This window comes from Pristiophorus japonicus, chromosome 1, assembly GCF_044704955.1.
Source record: "Pristiophorus japonicus isolate sPriJap1 chromosome 1, sPriJap1.hap1, whole genome shotgun sequence".
NCBI classification, from domain to species: Eukaryota; Metazoa; Chordata; class Chondrichthyes; family Pristiophoridae; genus Pristiophorus; species Pristiophorus japonicus.
The window spans coordinates 397,925,717-397,948,552 of record NC_091977.1 but is presented as its reverse complement, the minus strand read 5'-3'; the positions used below and the strand labels follow the sequence as shown (position 1 = coordinate 397,948,552).

The window sequence follows — 22,836 nt, the reverse complement described above, 5'->3', positions numbered from 1 at the left end:
CACCAGACTGATTCTCGGGATGGCAGGATTGACATGAAGAAAGACTGGATCGACTAGGCTTATATTCACTTGAATTTAGAAAAATGAGAGGGGATCTCACAGAAGCATATAAAATTCTGACAGGATTGGACAGGTTAGATGCAGGAAGAATGTTCCCGATGTTGGGGAAGTCCAGAACCAGGGGTCACAGTCTAAGGATAAGGGGTAAGCCATCTAGGACCGAGATGAGGAAAAACTTTTTCATCCAGAGAATTGTGAACCTATGGAATTCTCTACTACAGAAAGTTGTTGAGTCCAGTTCGTTGGATATATTCAAAAGGGAGTTAGATGTGGCCCTTACGGCTAAAGGGATCAGGGGGTATGGAGAGAAGGCAGGAGTGGGGTACTGAAATTGCATGATCAGTCATGATCATATTGAATGGTAGTGCAGGCTCGAAGGGCTGAATCGCCTGCTTATGCACCTATTTTCTATGTTACTATGTTTCTATGTTTAGTAGCAAGGAGAGACTGGGAGTTGTGTACAGACCTCCAAACAGTAGTAGTGATGTTGGGGGTGGCATCAAACAGGAAATTAGGGGTGCATGCAATAAAGGTGCAGCAGTTATCATGGGTGACTTTAATATGTATATAGATTGGGCTAACCAAACTGGAAGCAATACGGTGGAGGAGGATTTCCTGGAGTGCATAAGGGATGGTTTTCTAGACCAATATGTTGAGGAACCAACTAGGGGGGAGGCGATCTTAGACTGGGTGTTCTGTAATGAGAGGGGATTAATTAGCAATCTCGTTGTGTGAGGCCCCTTGGGGAAGAGTGACCATAATATGGTGGAATTCTACATTAGGATGGAGAATGAAACAGTTAATTCAGAGACCATGGTCCAGAACTTAAAGAAGGGTAACTTTGAAGGTATGAGGCGTGAATTGGCTAGGATAGATTGGCGAATGATACTTAAGAGGTTGATTGTGGATGGGCAATGGCAGACATTTAGAGACCGCATGGATGAACTACAAAATTGTACATCCCTGTCTGGCGTAAAAATAAAAAAGGGAAGGTGGCTCAATCGTGGCTATCAAGGGAAATCAAGTATAGTATTAAAGCCAAGGAAGTGGCATACAAATTGGCCAGAAATAGCAGTGAACCTGGGGACTGGGAGAAATTTAGAACTCAGCAGAGGAGGACAAAGGGTTTGATTAGGGCAGGGAAAATAGAGTACGAGAGGATGCTTGCAAGGAACATTAAAACGGACTGCAAAAGTTTCTATAGATATGTAAAGAGAAAAAGGTTAGTAAAGACAAACGTAGGTCCCCTGCAGTCAGAATCAGGGGAAGTCATAACGGGGAACAAAAAAATGGCAGACCAATTGAACAAGTACTTTGGTTCGGTATTCACTAAGCAAGACACAAACAACCTCCCGGATATAAAAGGGGTCAGAGGGTCCAGTAAGAAGGAGGAACTGAGGGAAATCCTTATTAGTCGGGAAATTGTGTTGGGGAAATTGATGGGATTGAAGGCCGATAAATCCCCTGGGCCTGATGGACTGCATCCCAGAGTACTTAAAGAGGTGGCCTTGGAAATAGCGGATTCATTGACAGTCATTTTCCAACATTCCATAGACTCTGGATCAGTTCCTATCGAGTGGAGGGTAGCCAATGTAAACCCACTTTTTAAAAAAGGAGGGAGAGAGAAAACCGGGAGTTATAGACCGGTCAGCCTGACATCAGTAGTGAGTAAAATGATGGAATCAATTATTAAGGATGTCATAGCAGCGCATTTGGAAAGAGGTGACATGATAGGTCCAAGTCAGCATGGATTTGTGAAAGGGAAATCATGCTTGACAAATCTTTTGGAATTTTTTGAGGATGTTTCCAGTAGAGTGGACAAGGGAGAACCAGTTGGTGTGGTATATTTGGAATTTCAGAAGGCTTTCGACAAGGTCCCAAACAAGAGATTAATGTGCAAAGTTAAAGCACATGGGATTGGGGGTAGTGTGCTGACATGGATTGAGAACTGGTTGTCAGACAGGAAGCAAAGAGTAGGAGTAAATGGGTACTTTTCAGAATGGCAGGCAGTGACTAGTGGGGTACCGCAAGGTTCTGTGCTGGGGCCCCAGCTGTTTACATTGTACATTAATGATTTAGACGAGGGGATTAAATGTAGTATCTCCAAATTTGTGGATGACACTAAGTTGGGTGGCAGTGTGAGCTGCGAGGAGGATGCAATGAGGCTGCAGAGTGACTTGGATAGGTTAGGTGAGTGGGCAAATGCATGGCAGATGAAGTATAATGTGGATAAATGTGAGGTTATCCACTTTGGTGGTAAAAACAGAGACAGACTATTATCTTAATGGTGACAGATTAGGAAAAGGGAAGGTGCAACGAGACCTGGGTGTCATGGTACATCAGTCATTGAAGGTTGATATGCAGGTATAGCAGGCGGTTAAGAAAGCAAATGGCATGTTGGCCTTCATAGCGAGGGGATTTGAGTACAGGGGCAGGGAGGTGTTACTACAGTTGTACAGGGCCTGGGTGAGGCCACACCTGGAGTATTGTGTACAGTTTTGGTTTCATAACTTGAGGAAGGACATTCTTGCTATTGAGGGAGTGCAGCGAAGGTTCACCAGACTGATTCCCGGGATGGTGGGACTGACCTATCAAGAAAGACTGGATCAACTGGGCTTGTATTCGCTGGAGTTCAGAAGAATGAGAGGGGATCTCATAGAAACGTTTAAAATTCTGACGGGTTTAGACAGGTTAGATGCAGGAAGAATGTTCCCAATGTTGAGGAAGTCCAGAACCAGGGGTCACAGTCTAAGGATAAGGGGTAAGCCATTTAGGACCGAGATGAGGAGAAACTTCTAAACCCAGAGAGTGGTGAACATGTGGAATTCTCTACCACAGAAAGTTGTTGAGGCCAATTCACTAAATATATTCAAAAAGGAGTTAGATGTCGTCCTTACTACTTGGGGGATCAAGGAGTATGGCGAGAAAGCAGGAATGGGGTACTGAAGTTGCATGTTCAGCCATGAACTCATTGAATGGCGGTGCAGTCTTGAAGGGCCGAATGGCCTACTTCTATGTTTCTATGACAAGCATAGCTGTGGATGGATCTTGCAAGATTTCCCACACTGGCTAACTTTGCAGTAGTTCGTTAGAGGTAAATGCAGCCTGAATCTGATATCGGGGTCTAACTCAACACTGCAATGAAGCGGAGTGAGACTCTCTAGAGTCAGTTTGGACCTTACAACCCATTTACATGGCAAGTTTTGCAGTTTGAAGTGGTTTTGCCTTGGACCAATGCTAAACTTGTGGAGTTTGAACGTACCATTAGAGTGTCAATTTGGTACAAATTTATATTGCATTAAAGTTTGTTTTCTGTTGTAGCCCCATCCACTGGCCTAAATTGATTTCATTATTTGAGATCCTCACAAGTAGTAGTAGAGAGAAAACTTTTAACTCAATAATCTAGATTCAATTCAGTTCAGCCTAATGGGATGAAAGCCCATTTCACCCATTTTTACTTCAGTTTTCTCGGTATTTCGCATTAAATTTTACAATTATGTTTGATTGAGCAGATTGAAAATCGTTTCACTGAAAATAAAATGTGAATTATTTGATAACCTGGGGTGTCTGCCTCACTGAATTATGTAAACCAAATAATCTATATCCTGTTTTACTGCGAGATGAAATTAGTGAGCAGAAAATAAATAATCCAAACATCTGGAAGTAGGAAGCATTTATACAACTATGAAAAAAGTAATTGCAAAAAGTCTTGTAAATGTACAAAAATGGTTGGTTGGAGAGGAGTCTTAAGAAGATGCAAATGAATCATTGTTTTCATAAGTTCTGCCATATCTTTTCGCTTGAACTGTTTCATATGTGATACAATACATTCAATATAACTTCCTCAGAATAAAATATTTGTATTTTGGTACCACTGTTTCAACATCAGATTTCCAACGTCTAATTGAGAATAAAGTGGTTAAAACAATTATTCTTTCTATGCAAATTACCTAACTTTTGTTCAACTTCCTGCTTGTTTGCCTTTTCCTGGGCAATTTTCTTCTTGGTTTCTCGGAAAGCTTTCCAGTTCAATAAAAACTGCCTGGCTGTATTATTTACCTCCTTTCCATCAAGGACTTCTGCAGATAAAAAGAACGCTTTAAAATACAAGGTCAGCTGAAAACAAGCAACAACCAAAGATGGTCATTCATTTCAATCAGTTCATTTCAACAGCACTATGAAATCCTAACAGATACAGAATCAGACTTTCAGAATGATCAGTGACAATAAAATAAATCAGATTTGTTATAAGTCATGAACAATTAACAAACCTACAAGATAAACAAGTATAATTAAAAAGAAAACTATGTGAGAACTATTAAATGCCAAGGTAACTTAATTATTTATCTCTCTCTGCAGTGTTATCATAATAAATGCATAAGCAGAGATAAAATACTCTGCAAAATTCAAGTCTATGGGCTAGATTTGCCATTATCTTTGCATGCATAATACCCACTTAACATCCATTTTAATGCTGAAATGATGTGTAATGCCCAGATATCGCCTATTTAGCCACAAAATGGAGACTGACGCCCATTTCTCAGTCACTTATCGCCGAGATTTACTTTCCGCATGTGCATAACGCCGAGAAAAAATACCGCCCACCCATTTTTTTAGGGTGGAATCATCAGAATGGGCGATCCCAACGCATATAATATCGCCCAGCGTTACTTTCGCCATGGAAATAGCAGCGCATTTGGAAAGCAATGACAGGATCGGTCCAAGTCAGCATGGATTTATGAAAGGGAAATCATGCTTGACAAATCTAGAATTTTTTGAGGATGTAGAGTGGACAAGGGAGAACCAATGGATGTGGTGTATTTGGACTTTCAAAAGGCCTTTGACAAGGTCCTACATAAGAGATTAGTGTGCAAAATCAAAGCACATGGTATTGGGGGTAATGTACTGGCATGGATAGAGAATTGGTTGGCAGACAGGAAGCAGAGAGTCGGGATAAACGGGTCCTTTTCAGAATGGGAGGCAGTGACTAGTGGAGTGCCGCAGGGCTCAGTGCTGGGATCCCAGCTCTTTACAATATACATTAACGATTTAGATGAAGGAATTGAGTGTAATATCTCCAGTTTGCAGATGACACTAAACTGGGTGGTGGTGTGAGCTGTGAGGAGGATGCTAAGAGGCTGCAGGGTGATTTGGACAGGTTAGGTGAATGGGCAAATGCATGGCAGATGCAGTATAATGTGGATAAATGGTGGCAAAAACATGAAGGCAGAATATTATCTGAATGGTGGCAGATTAGGAAAAGGGGAGGTGCAATGAGATTTGGGTGCCATGGTTCATCAGTCATTGAAAGTTGGCATGCAGGTACAGCAGGCGGTGAAGAAGGCAAATGGCATGTTGGCCTTCATAGCTAGGGGATTTGAGTATAGGAGCAGGGAGGTCTTACTGCAACTGTACAGGGCCTTGGTGAGGCCTCACCTGGAATATTGTGTTCAGTTTTGGTCTCTTAATCTGAGGAAGGACGTTCTTGCTATTGAGGGAGTGCAGCGAAGGTTCACCAGACTGATTCCAGGAATGGCTGGACTGATATATGAGGAGAGACTGGATCAACTGGGCCTTTATACACTGGTGTTTAGAAGGATGAGAGGGGATCTCATAGGTTCTGATGGGACGGGACAGGTTAGATGCGGGAAGAATTTTCCCGATGTTGGGGAAGTCCAGAACCAGGGGACACAGTCTTAGGATAAGGGGTAGGCCATTTAGGACTGAGATGAGAAACTTCTTCACTCAGAGAGATGGTAACCTGTGCAATTCCCTATCGCAGAGAGTCGTTGATGCCAGTTCATCGGATATATTCAAGAGGGAATTAGATATGGCCCTTACGGCTAAGGGGGTCAAGGGGTATGGAGAGAAAGCAGGAAAGGGGTACTGAGGTGAATGATGAACCATGATCTTATTGAATGCTGGTGCAGGCTTGAAGGGACAAATGGCATACTCCTGCACCTATTTTCTATGTTTCCGCAATGCCAGCATGGTGCTACTCTTGGCGGACTCTGAGTTCTGGAACCCTGAGGTCTGTGCTCTCTGCTTGGGCAGAGCCACGTTCTACAGTCTTACCTGTGAAAGGTATCATGCTGTGTACAGTACTTGCCGGGTTTGAGTCCACAGGATGAATAATTTGGTTGGTTCTGCAGGTTGAGGTCATGAATTCCCTGCTGCAGAGAGTCGTTGATGCCAGTTCATTGGATATATTCAAAAGGGAGTTAGATATGACCCTTATGGCTAAAGGGATCAAGGAGTATGGAGAGAAAGCGGGAAAGGGGTACTGAGGTGAATGATCAGCCATGATCATATTGAATGGTGGTGCAGGCTCGAAGGGCCGAATGGCCTACTCCTACACCTATTTTCTATGTTTCTATGTAATTAACGCCGAGATTTAATAATACCGCTCGGCCACTGTGTTTTGTCGTAAAGATCACATTTGCCGAAACTAACGCCCAGTATATCGCCCATCCTTACTTTCGGCACCTCGCACACATCTTGCCCATAATATCGCTTGCCGAAAAAAAAGCTGGGAAAAAGTGGAACTAACCGGAACTACTCACAGCGGTATGGACGCCATGTTTTAAATCACATGTCGCATCATTTAAAAGGCTGCTCTGCTTCAATCTCGGGGGAGTTCGGATGTACTCTGGAGGTCTTTGGAGTTGATGTGAACATCTGAACAAACATCTTATCATACTGTGGACGACTGGAATTTGCTAGGTGTCTTAGTTGGGACATTCATTCTTTGTGAACAATCAGTGGAAAATAGAGAGCTTTTGAAGTGGGGCCTGCCCTTTCTCACCCTCTCTTGATGAACACTCCCATGCTGCAGACTCGAGATGGCAGAAGGTACGCTCGACAGCATCATGTGCCCAATGTAAGACGTGACAGACTGATCAGGAGGACCAAACGTTACACACCCCGCAAGTACAGGGAGAAGCAGTCTTACCTTAACTTGTGCGACACCACTTGCCTTCGGAGACTGCGCTTCCACAAAGAGGTTATCAGTGAGATATGCCAGCTCATAAGGGGAGATCTGCAGCCTGCCAGCAGCATCAGGACCACACTGTCCATCGAGGTCAAAGTCACCGCGGCACTGTCGTTCTACGCGTTGGGTTCTTTTCAGGCCTCAGCTGGCGACATTTGCGGTATGTCACAGCATGCCACACATTGCTGCATTAGACAGGTCACTGAAGCCCTGTACGCACGCAGGATGGATTTTATTAGCTTCCCTATGACCAGAGAGGTTCAGACTGAGAGTGCTTTAGGATTCTACTGAATTGCTAACTTCCCCAGGGTGCAGGGAGCGATGCGGGCACCTTTTCAGGATGCAGAGGTTTTCAGGAACTGCAAGGGATTCCACACCCTGAATGTGCAACTCGTTGTTGACCACCAGCAAATTATTATGACAATGAATGCTAAATTCCCGGGCAGCATCCATGATGCTCACATCCTGCGTGAGAGCACTGTATCTGACTTGTTTAACAATCAGCCACAAGGTCAATGATGGGTGCTTGGTGACAAAGGATATGGCCTCACCACCTGGCTGATGACGCCCCCTGTGTGACACCCACACCAAAGCCGAGAAGCGATACAACGAGAGCCAAAGATCCACTCGCAATAGCATCGAGAAAACCATTGGAGTGCTTAAGCAGAGCTTTAGATGCCTGGACCACTCAGGAGGCGAGCTCCAATATCATCCTGAGCAGGTAGCTTAATTCGTGGTGGTGTGCTCCATGCTGCACAACTTGGCTATCAGGAGGGGACAAGAATTGCCAGAAGGGTCTGACGGTCCACCTCAGGAGAGAGAGGAAGAGAAAGACAAGGAGGACACTGACATTGGGCCACACAATCAGGCTAACGCTAAAGCCATGCCCCCGCCCCCCTGTAGACTGCAGGAAAGGGCCCGTGGTGGTTACATAGCTGCAGGACTCTTAAGTCAGGAGCTCATAAATGAGCGTTTTGCATGAAAGAACGTTGGTGGTATTTACAAGGCTGACACACTGCTGGGTGTGCAGGTCATACATCAATGGTGTGATTCACCTTGGTGACAGTTAAACTTTAAGTTGATTGAAGTTAAGTGTAATTATACCCTTTGATGTTAAGGAATCACCAGTGTGTAACAGTGCAGCTATCTGAGCCAATGCGCAACAAGGTTATGTTAAATAAACAACATTTAAACTGACCATTTGTCTGAAATCATAAGTATATCTGTAAAAAACAACCCTTCCCCCCCCCCCCCCCCCCGCTTCTCATCCCCACCTGTACCCCTTCCCCTTCTGACTCCAAGCTGCCTGGCTGAGGAGTTCCTCAGATGCTGCTTCATTGGGGGGGATGATGGCAGAACCGCTGCTTGGACGGGTACAGGAGAGGACGGTCCCAAGGTGGGAACGTGCTCCGAGCCAGAAGCAAGATGTTGCTCCTGGCTCTCATGTGTCATTGGCAATGGGGGTGTGGCATCTTGAGGTGCAGTGCCGTGCTCTGGGACCATTGCGAGCCCTCTGCCACCAGTGTTCCTGGCTAACAGCTTCAGGGCCTCCTCCATCCCTTCCATGTTATGTATTATTTGTTGGACAAAAACTCGGTGCCAACTATGTTCTTGGTGCTTAGTAGGCTTAGTCGTGCCTCCCACAACAGCCAAACAAGCACACACCACACCCACACACACTTTCAGTCCCTCTCTGCTCCCTCTCTCTCTGTCTCCTCTTCTGTACATGTAATGATGACCCCTGACCTGCTGAATCGAAGGAAAGGAGCATTGCCATGCCATTGCTAAGGATGGCGACACTTTACAGCAGAAGGTCAGAGAGATTTAACGCTAACGCCCATTTCAGATCGTTCGTGGTAACGCCCAATTTTTAAGATGGAGACTAGGGGCTTTGAAAATGGGTGACAAGCTGGCGATCTGAAAACCCATTTTTACCGCCCACGCCGGAAATACCGCCCATTTTTGGGCGATCTGCAAAAGTGCAAAATCTAGCCCCATGTATTATTTTTGGTTGTATTAGTGGATGAATGCTTAACACGTTCATAGGACATCCTCTGACTCTTAACTTTAACTGAGGCGTTAACCCATTTAAATTAAATGTATTAACACCCCGTTAAAATAAATAGAGGAACATCTTATGAACACATTAAGCATTCATTAGTTAATAACATCAACAGTAATCTCTAGGCTATCATCATCATCATATGCTATATCATCATAGGCTATAGCTGTATAATGGCCACTAAAACAGGTTTCTGGAGCTTGCAAATGTAAATCATCTTTGCCCTGAAAGGGGGATTTTTATCAGTCTGGGTTTGGTTATCTGTTGAAAGGGTGGGGAAACTATTTTGGGGAGCTCTTTTTCTACACTGTTTAATCACATTTACTGGCACATTAACCAAATCATGTTATCTGGAGTCTTCATGGGCTAATTGTGGAAAAACTTTCATCAAAAGATGTTTATACTGTAATATAATGAAAAAAACTTTGGTTAAAGCCTCAAAGAAGCATTTGTATCTCTTCCCTTCAGCAAGTATTTTCGGTTCAATTTTCCCCACGCCTGTTTTCTGGCATATTGCCAGAGCTATGCCCGTTTTTCTAGGCCAGAAATGTGCTAGAAATATTTTGCTAAAGTTTCCCCGATGTATAATTTGAATTTGGTGCCACGCAGCGTGTCCAGTTTCCTCGGGAGGTGGAGCCTGCTGTCTGCGCCAAAAACAGAAGCCGCACCTTCTGCGCATGCGCAGGAAAAAAAAGTTACATTTTTGACATCGTTCCAATGGACGCGCATGCACAGTACAGCTCGGATTTGGCAATCGGCTATTTTTAAAGAGCCAGTTGTGTGTGTGAGAAGGAGTGGTGTGAAAAAATTGCAGTCGGAGCAGTACAAGATGCAACGCGATACAAGGACCAAGAATTTCTTACAGGAAGAAGTATAGGCACTAGTTACTGTGATTGAGAACAGCTGGTAGGAGCTGGACAGAAGCAGAGGTCGCATAAAAGTTCCACCCAAAGAAATAAAGAAACGCTGGAATGAAGTTGCAGAGATTACTGTGCAATGGTGACCACCATGAGATCTAGAGGCCAATGTAAAAAGAAGTGGCAGGACCTTGGTCAAGTAGTTAGTGTAAGTGATACAGATTGGACCTCCCTTATCCAGGACTCTCTTATCCGGCACCATCCCTCATCCGGCATGATTCTGGTGGCTGGGGGCGCATGCGCAGAACGCGGCCAACCTCCAACTCGGGGACAGCTGACACTCAGCCTGCTGGGGCCCGCTGTCACTCAGCCCGCCGGGGGCTCGCCGACACTCAGCCCACCGGATAAGGGAGGCTCAACCTGTATTTTCATTTATTCAATGGAATTGCAATTGTAAATGTGACCAGTGGTATATGTCCCACCCAGCAGAAAGATACTCTCTAAAAAGTTGCATTTTCATCTTTGCAGAGGAAGGTGGCACATGGTGCAGCGCATTCTGGAGGGGGAAGGTGAACAGCCAGCTGTTGTGGTGCATATAGGTACCAACGATATAGGTAAAAAACGGGATGAGGTCCTACAAGCTGAATTTAGGGAGCTAGGAGTTAAATTAAAAAGTAGGACCTCAAAGGTAGTAATCTCAGGATTTCTACCAGTGCCACATGCTAGTCAGAGTAGCAATTGCAGGATAGCTCAGATGAATACATGGCTTGAAGAATGGTGCAAGGGGGAGGGATTCAAATTCCTAGGACATTAGAACTGATTCTGAGGGAGGTGGTTTAGGACCAGTACAAACCGGATGGTCTGCACCTGGGCAGGACCGGAACCGATGTCCTAGGCGGAGTGTTTGCTAGTGCTGTTGGGGAGGATTTAAACTAAAATGGCAGGGGGATGGGAATCTATGCAGGGAGACAGAGGGAAGTAAAAAGGGGGCAGAAGCAAAAGGTAGGAAGGAGAAAAGCAAGAGTGGAGGGCAGAGCAATCAAGGGCAAAAATCAAAAAGGGCCACATTACAACTTAATTCAAAAAGGACAAAGAGTGTTAAAAAAATCAAACCTGAAGGCTCTGAGTTGCAATGTGAGGAGCATTCGTAATAAGGTGGCTGAATTGACTGCACAGATAGCTGTTAACGGCTATGATGCAATTGGGATTACGGAGATATGGCTCCAGAGTAACCAAGGCTGGGAACTCAACATCCAGGGGTATTCAATATTGAGGAAGGACAGACAGGAAGGAAAAGGAGGAGGGGCAGTGTTACTGGTTGAAGAGGAGATTAACGCAATAGCAAGGAAGGATATTAGCGTGGAGGATGTAGAATCTATATGGGTAGAGCTGCGAAACACCAAAGGGTAGAAAAGATTAGTGGGAGTTGTGTACAGACCACCAAACAGTAGTAGGGAGGTTGGGGATGGCATCAAACAGGAAATTAGGGACACGTGCAATAAGGGTACAGCAGTTATCATGGATGACTTTAATCTACATATTGATTGGACTAACGAAACTGGTAGCAATACTGTGGAGGAGGATTTCCTGGAGTGTATAAGGGATGGTTTTCTAGACCAATATGTCGAGGAACCAACTAGAGAGCAGGCCATCCTAGACTGGGTCTTGTGTAACGAGAGAGGATTAATTAGCAATCTGGTCGTGCGGGGCCCCTTGAGGAAGAGTGACCATAATATGGTAGAATTTTTCATTAAGATGGAGAGTGACACAATTAATTCAGAGACTAGGGTCTTGAACTTAAAGAAAGGAAACTTCGATGGTATGAGACATGAATTGGCTAGGATAGACTGGAGAATGATACTTAAAGGGTTGACGGTGGATAGGCAATGGCAGACATTTAAAGATCACATGGATGAACTACAACAATTGTACATTCCTGTGTGGTGTAAGAATAAAAAAGGGAAGGTGGCTCAACCGTGGCTAACAAGGGAAATTAGGGAAAGTGTTAAATCCGAGGAAGAGGCATATAAATTGGCCAGAAAAAGAAGCAAACCTGAGGACGGGGAGAAATTTAGAATTTAGCAGAGGAGGACTAAGGGTTTAATTCGGAAGGCGAAACTAGAGTATGAGAGTAAGCTTGCAGGGAACATAAAAACTGACTGCAAAAGCTTCTATAGATATGTGAAGAGAGAAAGATTAGTGAAGACTAATATAGGTCCCTTGCAGTCAGAATCAGGTGAATTCATAATGGGGAACAAGGAAATGGCAGACAAATTGACCAAATACTTTGGTTCTGTCTTCACTAAGGAAGACACGAAAAACCTCCCGAAAATACTAGGGGACCGAGGGTCTAGCGAGAAGGGAGAACTGAGGGAAATCCTTACCAGTCAGGAAATGGTGTAGGGAAATTGAACGGACTGAAGGCCGATAAATCCCCAGGGCCTGATAATCTGCATCCCAGAGTACTTAAGGAAGTGGCCCTAGAAATAGTAGATGCATTGGTGGTCATTTTCCAACATTCCATGGACTCTGGATCAGTTCCTATGGATTGGAGGATAATTAATGTAAGCCCACTTTTTAAAAAAGGAGGGAGAGAAAACAGGGAATTATAGACCGGTTAGCCTGACATCGGTGGTGGGGAAAATGCTGGAATCAATTATTAAAGATGTAATAGCAGCGCATCTGGAAAGCAGTGACAGGATCGGTCCAAGTCAGCATGGATTTATGAAAGGGAAATCATGCTCGACAAATCTTCTAGAGTTTGTTGAGGATGTAACTAGTAGAATGGATAAGGGAGAACCAGTGGATGTGGTGTATTTGAACTTTCAAAAGGCTTTTGATAAGGTCCCACACGAGAGATTAGTGCGCAAAATTAAGGCACATGGGATTGGGGGTAATGTATTGACGTGGATAGAGAACTTGTTCGCAGACAGGAAGCAAAGAGTGGGAATAAACAAGTTATTTTCAGAATGGCAGGCAATGACTAGTGGGGTGCCGCAGTGTTCAGTGCTGGGACCACAGCTATTTACCATATACATTAATGATTTAGACGAAGGAATTGAAGGTAATATCTCCAAGTTTGCAGATGACATTAAGCTGGGTGGCAGTGCGAGCTGCGAGGAGAATGCCAAGAGGCTACAGGGGGACTTGGACAGGTTAGGTGAATGGGCAAATGCATGGCAGATGCAGTATAATGTGGATAAATGTGAGGTTATCCACTTTGGTGGCAAAAACAGGAAGGCAGATTATTATCTGAATGGTGACAGATTCGTGCAAGAGACCTGGGTGTCATGGTATATCAGTCATTGAAGGCAGGCATGCAGGTACAGCAGGCAGTAAAGAAAGCAATTGGCATGCTGGCCTTCATAGCAAGAGGATTTGAGTATAGGAGCAGGGAGGTCTTACTGCAGTTGTACAGGGCCTTGGTGAGACCATACCTTGCAGTTTTGGTCTCCTAATCTAAGGAAGGACGTGTATTGAGGGAGTACAGCGAAGTTTCACCAGACTGCGATTCCCGGGATGGCAGGACTGACATATGACGAAAGACTGGATCGGCTAGGCTTATACTCACTGAAATTTAGAAGAATGAGAGAAGATCGAATCGAAACTTATAAAATTCTGACGGGACTGGACAGGTTAGATGCAGGTAGAACGTTCTCGATGTTGGGGAACTCCAGAACCAGGCGTCACAGTCTAAGGATAGGGGATAAGCCATATAGGACTGAGATGAGGAGAAACCTTTTCACCCAGAGAGTTGTGAACCTGTGGAATTCTCTGCCACTGAAAGTTGTTGAGTCCTGTTGGTAGGACATATTCAAAGGGAGTTAGATTTGGCCCTTATGGCTAAAGGGATCAGGGGGTATGGAGAGAAGGCAGGGGTGAGATACTGAGGTTGCATGATCAGCCATGATCATATTGAATGGCAGTGCAGGCTCGAAGGGCCGAATGGCCTGCTCCTGCAACTATTTTCTATGAAAGAACTCGAACAGGAGGAGGCCTGGCAAATCTACAGCCACTGACACCCTTGGAAGAGAGGATCGTTGTTTTGATGGGTACTGCTTGGAAAAAAACAATTAGTACTGCACAAGCTGGGCCCACACTCAACGGAGAGGGTAAGTCCTGCAAATTCATCATGGTTCTTCAAATCAGCCTGCTGCCTGGCCTGCGATGTGTAAGTCTACTCATGCCAGCCACTCTGCCTCCCTCCTCTGTTGCTAACTATTTGACTGTTCTGTTATCTTTAGCAGAACTTGAGGCCAACCCTGACGATGTAGAAGAAGATTCAGACAAGGACGAGCTTGAAGAGGAGAACATCTTCCAACCCAACCCTCCAGACCAAGAACATGGGGTAAGGGGGAGGGGAGGCGGGGCGGGGGAAGTAGATGGAGTTGGTTGAAGCTCCCACAGTTGTACTGACTTTGGAGGAGGTGCTGTTCATGGAGGTGACAGCCCTTTCCGTGACTAGTGGTTTGAGTGTTGGTGGAACATTCCATGGTTTCACACCTTCCGAGGTTGCGGGTCCTAGTGCTGGGGTACAGCGAGGCACACCCGGGGCCCCATCTTCCGAGGTTACGGTTCCCAGTGGTGTGATGCAGCGAGGCACACCCGCAGCCCCACCTTCCGAGGTTGCGGATCCTAGTGCTGGGGTACAGCGAGGCACACCCGGGGCCCCACCTTCCGAGGTTACGGTTCCCAGTGGTGTGATGCAGCGAGGCACTCCCGCAGCCCCACCTTCCGAGGTTGCGGGTCCCAGTGGTGTGGTGCAGCGAGGCACACCCGCAGCCCCACCTTCCGAGGTTGCGGGTCCCAGTGGTGTGGTGCAGTGAGGCACACCCAGGGCCCCACCGTCCAAGGCTGCCGGTCTCAGTGGTGTGAGGGCGGAGGAGAAGGAGAGCTCGACCGCACTCTCCTGAGGTGCAGGATCTAACAGTTGTGGTTCAGATGATGTCATTGAATGCAGAGAGCATTGACCTTACCCGATCACTCCTGGACGCCGTCAGTGGGGTGAGTGGTAAGGTACCGGGACTGTCGGGAGAAGTAACAGCAACGACACGAGAAATGGGAACAATATCCAGGACCATCAGTGAGGGAATAGTGGACATGAGGAAGGGAATGTCAGAGGTAATGTAAACCATGTTACTGACCATGAGGGAGGGATGTTGCAGGTCGTTCAGATTGTTTTGCTCAACATGAGGGAGGGAATGTTGCAGATCGTTGAGACAGTGTCAGGGCGCATGAGGGACGGCATGTTGGAGTTAGTTGCTGCAATAAGGGAACATGCCCAGGCCCCGCGTCCATTGACAGAATCAATTATCACTCTCACTCCAATCCCCATACCAGCCTGTGAACAGCCTAAAGCCGGGCCCTCCAACTTGCCGTCTGGGCCCTCCAACTTGCCGCCAGACGCACCCTCGCCCTCAAGAGGTGCGCAGTACCCAAGATGTTAGAAAGAATAAGCTTGGTTTCAAGCCCAGAAACACTGCGCCACCGCCTGCGGGCAGGGGTGGTGGTGTCCAAGACCAAGTGTAGCAGGCGCTCTTAGAATAAGGGGGAATGAGAGATGGGCACAGCCTTTCTTTGCTGCTGCCGCTGTTGTTGTTGTTGTTATTATTGTTAACTGTTGTAACTGTTCTCAAATTAAAAGTTTTTTGTAAGTTATGTAAACTTACATGTTTATAAGTGATCTTAAAGTTTTTAAGTGATCTTAAATTGTGATTCTAAAGTTTGATACAAGAATAATTTTATTACAGTTAATTTAAGTACATTATAAACTTTTGAATAAAATATAATTTACACTACAACTGAATCATGTTCCATTAATACAACACAACATTAAGGAACAGCTCCAAACAGTAAACATATCCATGTGGAATAGTTGTCGCTAAGTCCTCAGGCCTCAGTAAAGTGTACACGGATGAGCTGCTGGCACAAGGCTCGAGCAATCGTTAAAGGGGCACGATACCCCACCCTCCTCCGGCGTCGTGCTCCAGCCTCAGGCACTTGCATGGCTTCCTCATTCTCGTTATCCTCCTCCTCCTCTTTCTGTTCGTCAGCTGCATCAGCCACTCTCACCGCAGGTGGGTCCTCCACTAACACGTGCTGCTGCCTCATGATGGCTAATTTATGCAGCATGCAGCACACAACAATGAACTGACCGACAATCTCAGGGGAGTACAGCAAGTAGCCTCCGGAATGGTCCGGCATCAGAAACGCTGTTTCAATATGCCAATGGTCCTCTCTATGATGCTGCGTGTCGCAATGTGCGACAAGATGGTCAGCTTCCGTCCGGGTTACGGGTAGGGGCGTCATGAGCCAGGTGGTGAGATCGTATCCTTTGTCTCCCAGTAGCCAGCTCTGCCCTTCTGGCTGCTGCTGCTGAAACATGGCAGATATAATGCTGTCGTGTATGATGAACACATCATGGGTGCTGCCAGGGTATCTTGCATCGACTGACATGATATGATGCATGTCGTCACACACGAGCTGCACATTAATGGAGTGGAAGCCTTTTCTGTTCCTGTACATTTTGGAATCCTTCAAAGGTGCTCGGAAGTCGATGTGGGTACAATCAATGCAGCACTGTACCTTTGGGAAGCTAGCAATCCTGGAGAAGCCCACAGTCCTGTCATGGATTGCTTGGGAGGTCATGGGGAATTTTATGAAGTCATTCCTACGTGCACGTACAGTGCAGCCGTGACCTGGTGAATGGAGATATGTGTTGCATGTTGAGAGATGGTGCACACATTCCCAGATGTAGCTTGAAACGATCCGGAGGCACAGAATGAAAGTGCAGCTGTAATCTTCACTTCAACTGACAAAGCAGTCCTCCTGATGCTTCTAGGTTGCACGTCTGCTTTGACCAACTCACAGATCTCACTTACTTCTTTACGGAAATGCAGCCTTCTGACACAGTCGGCATCACTCAGGTGGTGGTACGAACGCCTGTCTCGATATACCCGAGGTGGGTAAGGCCTCCTGCCCAGCACCCTACGGGCTCTGACGTTCCTGATGCGATGAAGTCGAATCAATTGTCTCCTACATAGCACCATGATTCAGAAGGCTCGCACAAGATACGGCATTGTCAGTATTGCCTCCATAATTTTACCTTTGAAAGAAGCTCAAAACAGCAGGAAAGGAGACAGCACAGATTCGCAGTTGTCTCTCTCCAGGTCTGTATGGATGGACCACATCCAAAGGTCCTGTGACTTCTCCTCTCTCTCCCCCCCCGCTTTACTAATTGGAGTCTTGTGACTTCTCCCCCTCTCTCTCCCTCCCCCTCCCCGGGCTCCAAACTTCCGATCGGCACCTCGCTCTCTCTCTCTCTCTCCTCCTCCCCCCCTCCCTTTACTAATTGGAGTCTTGTGACTTCTTTCTCTCCCTCCCCAGGCTCCAAGCCTTCTGATCGGCACCTTGCTCTCTCTCTCTCTACTCACCCCCCCATGGCTTGTTTTGTAGCCGAGCCTCGAGCCTGTGCCCGGGCGCAGGGCCGATTCTGCCGGCCAAACCTACAATCCTTCAGCCCTGTGGTGGCGTGTGAGTGAGTAAAAAAATGAGAGAACTTCTGAAATTCAACAAATTTATACATCTATGTTGGCAGGTAAAAAAAAAGTTGAACTTTATTATTAATTTTGACAGTGTTGTTGACTCCCTCCAAAATCTTCGATTTGAAAACAATGGCGTCTTTCAATGTAGATTTGTGAATATGCACTGGTTTTCTTAACACACCAGAAGGTTTTTCGGGAGTGGCCAGATACGCCGACCTAAGAGAATAAAATGTTGGCCAAAGTACAAACAAGTGAAAAAAACGGCGCAGACATGAGAACATAAGTCGAGCCTGCTCTGCCATTCAATAAGATCATGGCTGATCTGGCCGTGGACTCAGCTCCACTTACCCGCCTTCTTCCCGTAACCCTTAATTCCCTTATTGGTTAAAAATCTATCGATCTGTGACTTGAATACATTCAATGAGCTAGCCTCAACTGCTTCCTTGGGCAGAGAATTCCACAGATTCACAACCCTCTGGGAGAAGAAATTCCTTCTCAACTCGGTTTTAAATTGTCTCCCCCATATTTTGAGGTTGTGCCCCCTAGTTCTAGTCTCCCCGACCAGTGGAAACAACCTCTCTGCCTCTATCTTGCCTATCCCTTTCATGATTTTAAATGTTTCTATAAGATCACCCCTCATCCTTCTAAACTCCAACGAGTAAAGACCCAGTCTACTCAATCTATCATCATAATGTAACCCCCTCATCTCCGGAATCAGCCTAGTGAATCATCTCTGTACCCCCTCCAAAGCCAGTATATCCTTCCTTAAGTAAGGTGACCAAAACTGCACGCAGTACTCCAGGTGCGGCCTTACCAATACCCTATGCAGTTGCAGCAGGACCTCCCTGCTTTTGTACTCCATCCCTCTCGCAATGAATGCCAACATTCCATTCGCCTTCCTGATTACCTGCTGCACCTGTAAACTAACTTTTTGGGATTCATGCACAAGGACCCCCAGGTCCCTCTGCACCGCAGCATGTTGTAATTTCTCCCCATTCAAATAATATTCCCTTTTACTGTTTTTTTTCCCAAGGTGGATGACCTCACACTTTCCGACATTGTATTCCATCTGCCAAACCTTAGCCCATTCGCTTAACCTATCCAAATCTCTTTGCAGCCTCTCTGTGTCCTCTACACAACCCGCTTTCCCACTAATTTTTGTGTCATCTGCAGATTTTGTTACACTACACTCTGTCCCCTCTTCCAGGTCATCTATGTATATTGTAAACAGCTGTGGTCCCAGCACCGATCCCTGTGGCACACCACTAACCACCGATTTCCAACCCGAAAAGGACCCATTTATCCCGACTCTCTGCTTTCTGTTAGCCAGCCAATTCTCTATCCATGCTAATACTTTTCCTCTGACTCCACGTACCTCTATCTTCTGTAGTAACCTTTTGTGTGGCACCTTATCGAATGCCTTTTGGAAATCTAAATACACCACATCCATCGGTACACCTCTATCCACCATGGCTCGTTATATCCTCAAAGAATTCCAGTAAATTAGTTAAACATGATTTCCCCTTCATGAATCCATGCTGCATCTGCTTGATTGCACTATTCCTATCTAGATGTCCCGCTATTTCTTCCTTAATGATAGTTTCAAGCATTTTCCCCACTACAGATGTTAAACTAACCGGCCTATAGTTACCTGCCTTTTGTCTGCCCCCTTTTTTAAACAGAGGCGTTACATTAGCTGCTTTCCAATCTGCTGGTACCTCCCCAGAGTCCAGAGAATTTTGGTAGATTATAACGAATGCATCTGCTATAACTTCCGCCATCTCTTTTAATATTCTAGGATGCATTTCATCAGGACCAGGGGACTTATCTACCTTGAGTCCCATTAGCCTGTCTAGCACTACCCCGCTAGTGATAGTGATTGTCTCAAGGTCCTCCCTTCCCACATTCCTGTGACCAGCAATTTTTGGCATGGTTTTTGTGTCTTCCACTGTGAAGACCGAAGCAAAATAATTGTTTAAGGTCTTAGCCATTTCCACATTTCCCATTATTAAATCCCCCTTCTCATCTTCTAAGGGACCAACATTTACTTTAGTCACTCTTTTCCGTTTTATATATCTGTAAAAGCTTTTAGTATCTGTTTTTATGTTTTGCGCAATTTTACCTTCGTAATCTATCTTTCCTTTCTTTATTGCTTTTTTAGTCATTCTTTGCTGTTGTTTAAAATTTTCCCAATCCTCTAGTTTCCCACTAACCTTGGCCACCTTATACACATTGGTCTTTGATTTGATATTCTCCTTTATTTCCTTGGTTATCCACGGCTGGTTATCCCTTCTCTTACCGCCCTTCTTTTTCACTGGAATATATTTTTGTTGCGCACTATGAAAGAGCTCCTTAAAAGTCCTCCACTGTTCCTCAATTGTGCCACCGTTTAGTCTGTGTTCCCAGTCTACTTTAGCCAACTCTGTCCTCATCCCACTGTAGTCCTCTTTGTTTAAGCATCGTACACTCGTTTCTGACACAACTTCCTCACCCTCAATCTGTATTACAAATTCAACCATACTGTGATCACTCATTCCGAGAGGATCTTTTACTAGGAGATCGTTTATTTTTCCTGTCTCATTACACAGGACCAGATGTAAGATAGCTTGCTCCCTTGTAGGTTCTGTAACATACTGTTCTAAGAAACAATCCCGTATGCATTCTATGAATTCCTCCTCCAGGCTACCCCGTGCAATTTGAGGGAACGTAAAAAAAAAACTGGCCTAGAAAAATCGTAACTAAGTCAATTACACCGGCGCAGATCGCAGGGAGAAACTTTGAAAAAAATAAATACGCCCCAAAAAACGGCGTAACTGAACGGGGAAAATTGAGCCCATAAACATGAAAATATGTATAAACAAGAATTTTGTGATTTATTTTTTTTACATTTATTTAATTTTCTCTTCCAAGCCTCCAATACCATGACTACATACACCATTCCACAGCTGAAAATGTGCAGATGACCTTGTCCCAAGCTTGGAACCTATTACTGAAATGTGCTTGAAAGTAGTCTGAAGTCCGTGCTCTTCCTTTCCATACTGATAGAAAGCTAATCTCCAAGCAGTACCTCTTCTAAAAGCCAGACTGAGATCAAGAGCTCAACATGCGAAGAATTATGAACACAGTTTTACATCCTACAATTCTGTAGCAATATTACACCTAATCAGTTAATACATGCAGTGTTTTTGTTGTATTTGACCACAATAGGAATTCTGAGTCTGTTTTACCTACAGAAATATGTGGAAACTGAAGTAATCTATAAAAAGAGCTGAGCTTCTGATAAGTATTTTTCTGCTGGAGTTATTTATGTAATCTAGGGAAACGTGCACTGTTATCTCTAAATAATCAAATGTCTTATCTTTGCAAAATTCTGATTTAAATGTGGGAATGAAATGTACTAAACTACATCCATTGTATAGAATTCCTGATGCATACATAAATGTTCCCCAATTACGCACGTTCTCAACAGAATGCAGAGTATTCCAATTCTAGTACATCAATCATCTTTCACACACTAATTAAGTGTAGGAAAAGGTCATACAAAAATAAGCATGTTGCATTTGATTGCTGCAAATGAATGATTAAATGTACTGAGATAGTATAAGTAGCTATCCTGACCCAAGAATAGAATTTCTTGGTGAAAACACTTTAGAGTCTAAATCATTTCATTTTTATTTACAGTATGTCATCCCTAGGCATCTATTGTATTTAACGTCATGCATAGTATTAACTGTGTTACATGGTAGTAACTCATTAAAGGGGTTCAGATTTTATAAAACTATTAAAGTGAAACTAAATCAATTCATATTCAGACCTGTCCTTCCTCCGTGACATTTGATTAATTAGAGATAAACTTCTCCAGAAAGCATAGCCGAGATCGGTACACCATGATGATATCTATGTATAGAATAGTGGCCCGGATTTTGTAGTCAGCAGCAAACGAACGGCGCTCGCTGTTCATTATGCTTACAGCTGCCCACAGACATTTCATGGGCTTTTGCGCGGCAACTTACAGTAATTAGAGATCCTTTTCAGTGTGGTGCCCTCTACAGGGGATCTGTGGCATGTGTGAGCAGGCAAGCAACAGCGTATCTGTCTCTTCAACCAATCAGATTGAAGAATCTTTTACTGAGACACGCAAAGTCTAAACCAGGAATTATTAATTCAATGTAAAATCATGTACAGAAAGCACAATAAAGAGAGGGAAAGAAAGGTGGGATTAAGAGAGCGAAAAAGTAAAAAATAATGTTTTATTTTAATTTTCATGAAATCTCCAAGAATAATTAAAATCTGAAGGAATGAGACTCCACGCTTGTAAAAGTAAATTTTCAGTGTCAGAAAAGTTGTTTGGTAATAATTAAGACTTATCACATCGATAAAAATTCACTTGTATATGAATGGACAAGCCCTAATTTTTTCTGGTGTGTTTAGTGGATAAACCCTTCATGTGTTTTAATGCTGAATCTATCGGTGAGGTACTGATGTAGCGAAGCATGTGGAGAACCAGGGCATTTTGGTCAACAACTTTCTGATGCATTTACTATGCATGTGCGGATGCTGGAAGTTGCTGTCCAATTTACTCCATAATAACAGCGAGCGTCGATAGCCTCACGGTTATTATTATTGCAAAATCCAGGCCAATATGTCAAAATGATATCCTGTAATTCCATCTTGTAGCCTGCTGTCACAAACTCACACCCATTATTTTTGAAGAAAACTTGAGGAGCATGAGATCAAATCACTTGTGACATTCAAACAAAATCTATTAAAGTATGTTTGAAAGCAGACTTCAATGCAAATTATAGAATTACATTTGTAAATGTTGTCAAATTTTTGGATGTCGATGTTAATTTTTTGAAGATATTATTCACTTTTGTTTTCCAGTGTCTGCACTGAGCACAGCACAGCTATTCGTAGCATAACATTCCTGTGATCTTCCCCAAAAATTATGCCTTTGCCCCCAACCTCAGAACATTCTTTCCCCACCCCATTTTCCTGCACGTGTGATCCTAATTACTGTTCTGTGATATTGCTGTGCCGAATTAGTGGGCAATGTTGTGTACTGTGGATTGATGACCATCAGGAATAATATAAAATATCTTTGATCTATTGCATGTTTTGCTCATTATATCACACTTCCTGTTTATATGCAATTTTTTTTGTAGCTGATTGATTTAAATGTCATATTACTCTAACAATAACAAATCAGAATTTAAGAACCTGGGGCTAGAAATTGGATTTAGCCAAGAAATGAGCAGTGTTAAGATTAAATGAGGTTAAGCTGCGCCACCTGAAAATCGTCTAGGTAGCATGCAAAATTTG

At 44.4% G+C, this 22,836-nt stretch overlaps 1 protein-coding gene across 5 annotated transcripts in view; it reads right to left on the bottom strand.

Moving 5' to 3' along the window:
- The window catches only part of ppp1r42 (protein phosphatase 1, regulatory subunit 42), a 223,005-nt gene that overhangs the window by 82,317 nt on the left and 117,852 nt on the right, over positions 1-22,836 (bottom strand). For all 5 annotated transcript variants that reach the window (XM_070875368.1, XM_070875387.1, XM_070875407.1 and 2 more), the window contains exon 8: positions 4,011-4,139. In XM_070875368.1, the coding sequence (XP_070731469.1) occupies positions 4,011-4,139 (129 nt within the window). The remainder of the gene's footprint in view (positions 1-4,010; positions 4,140-22,836) is intronic.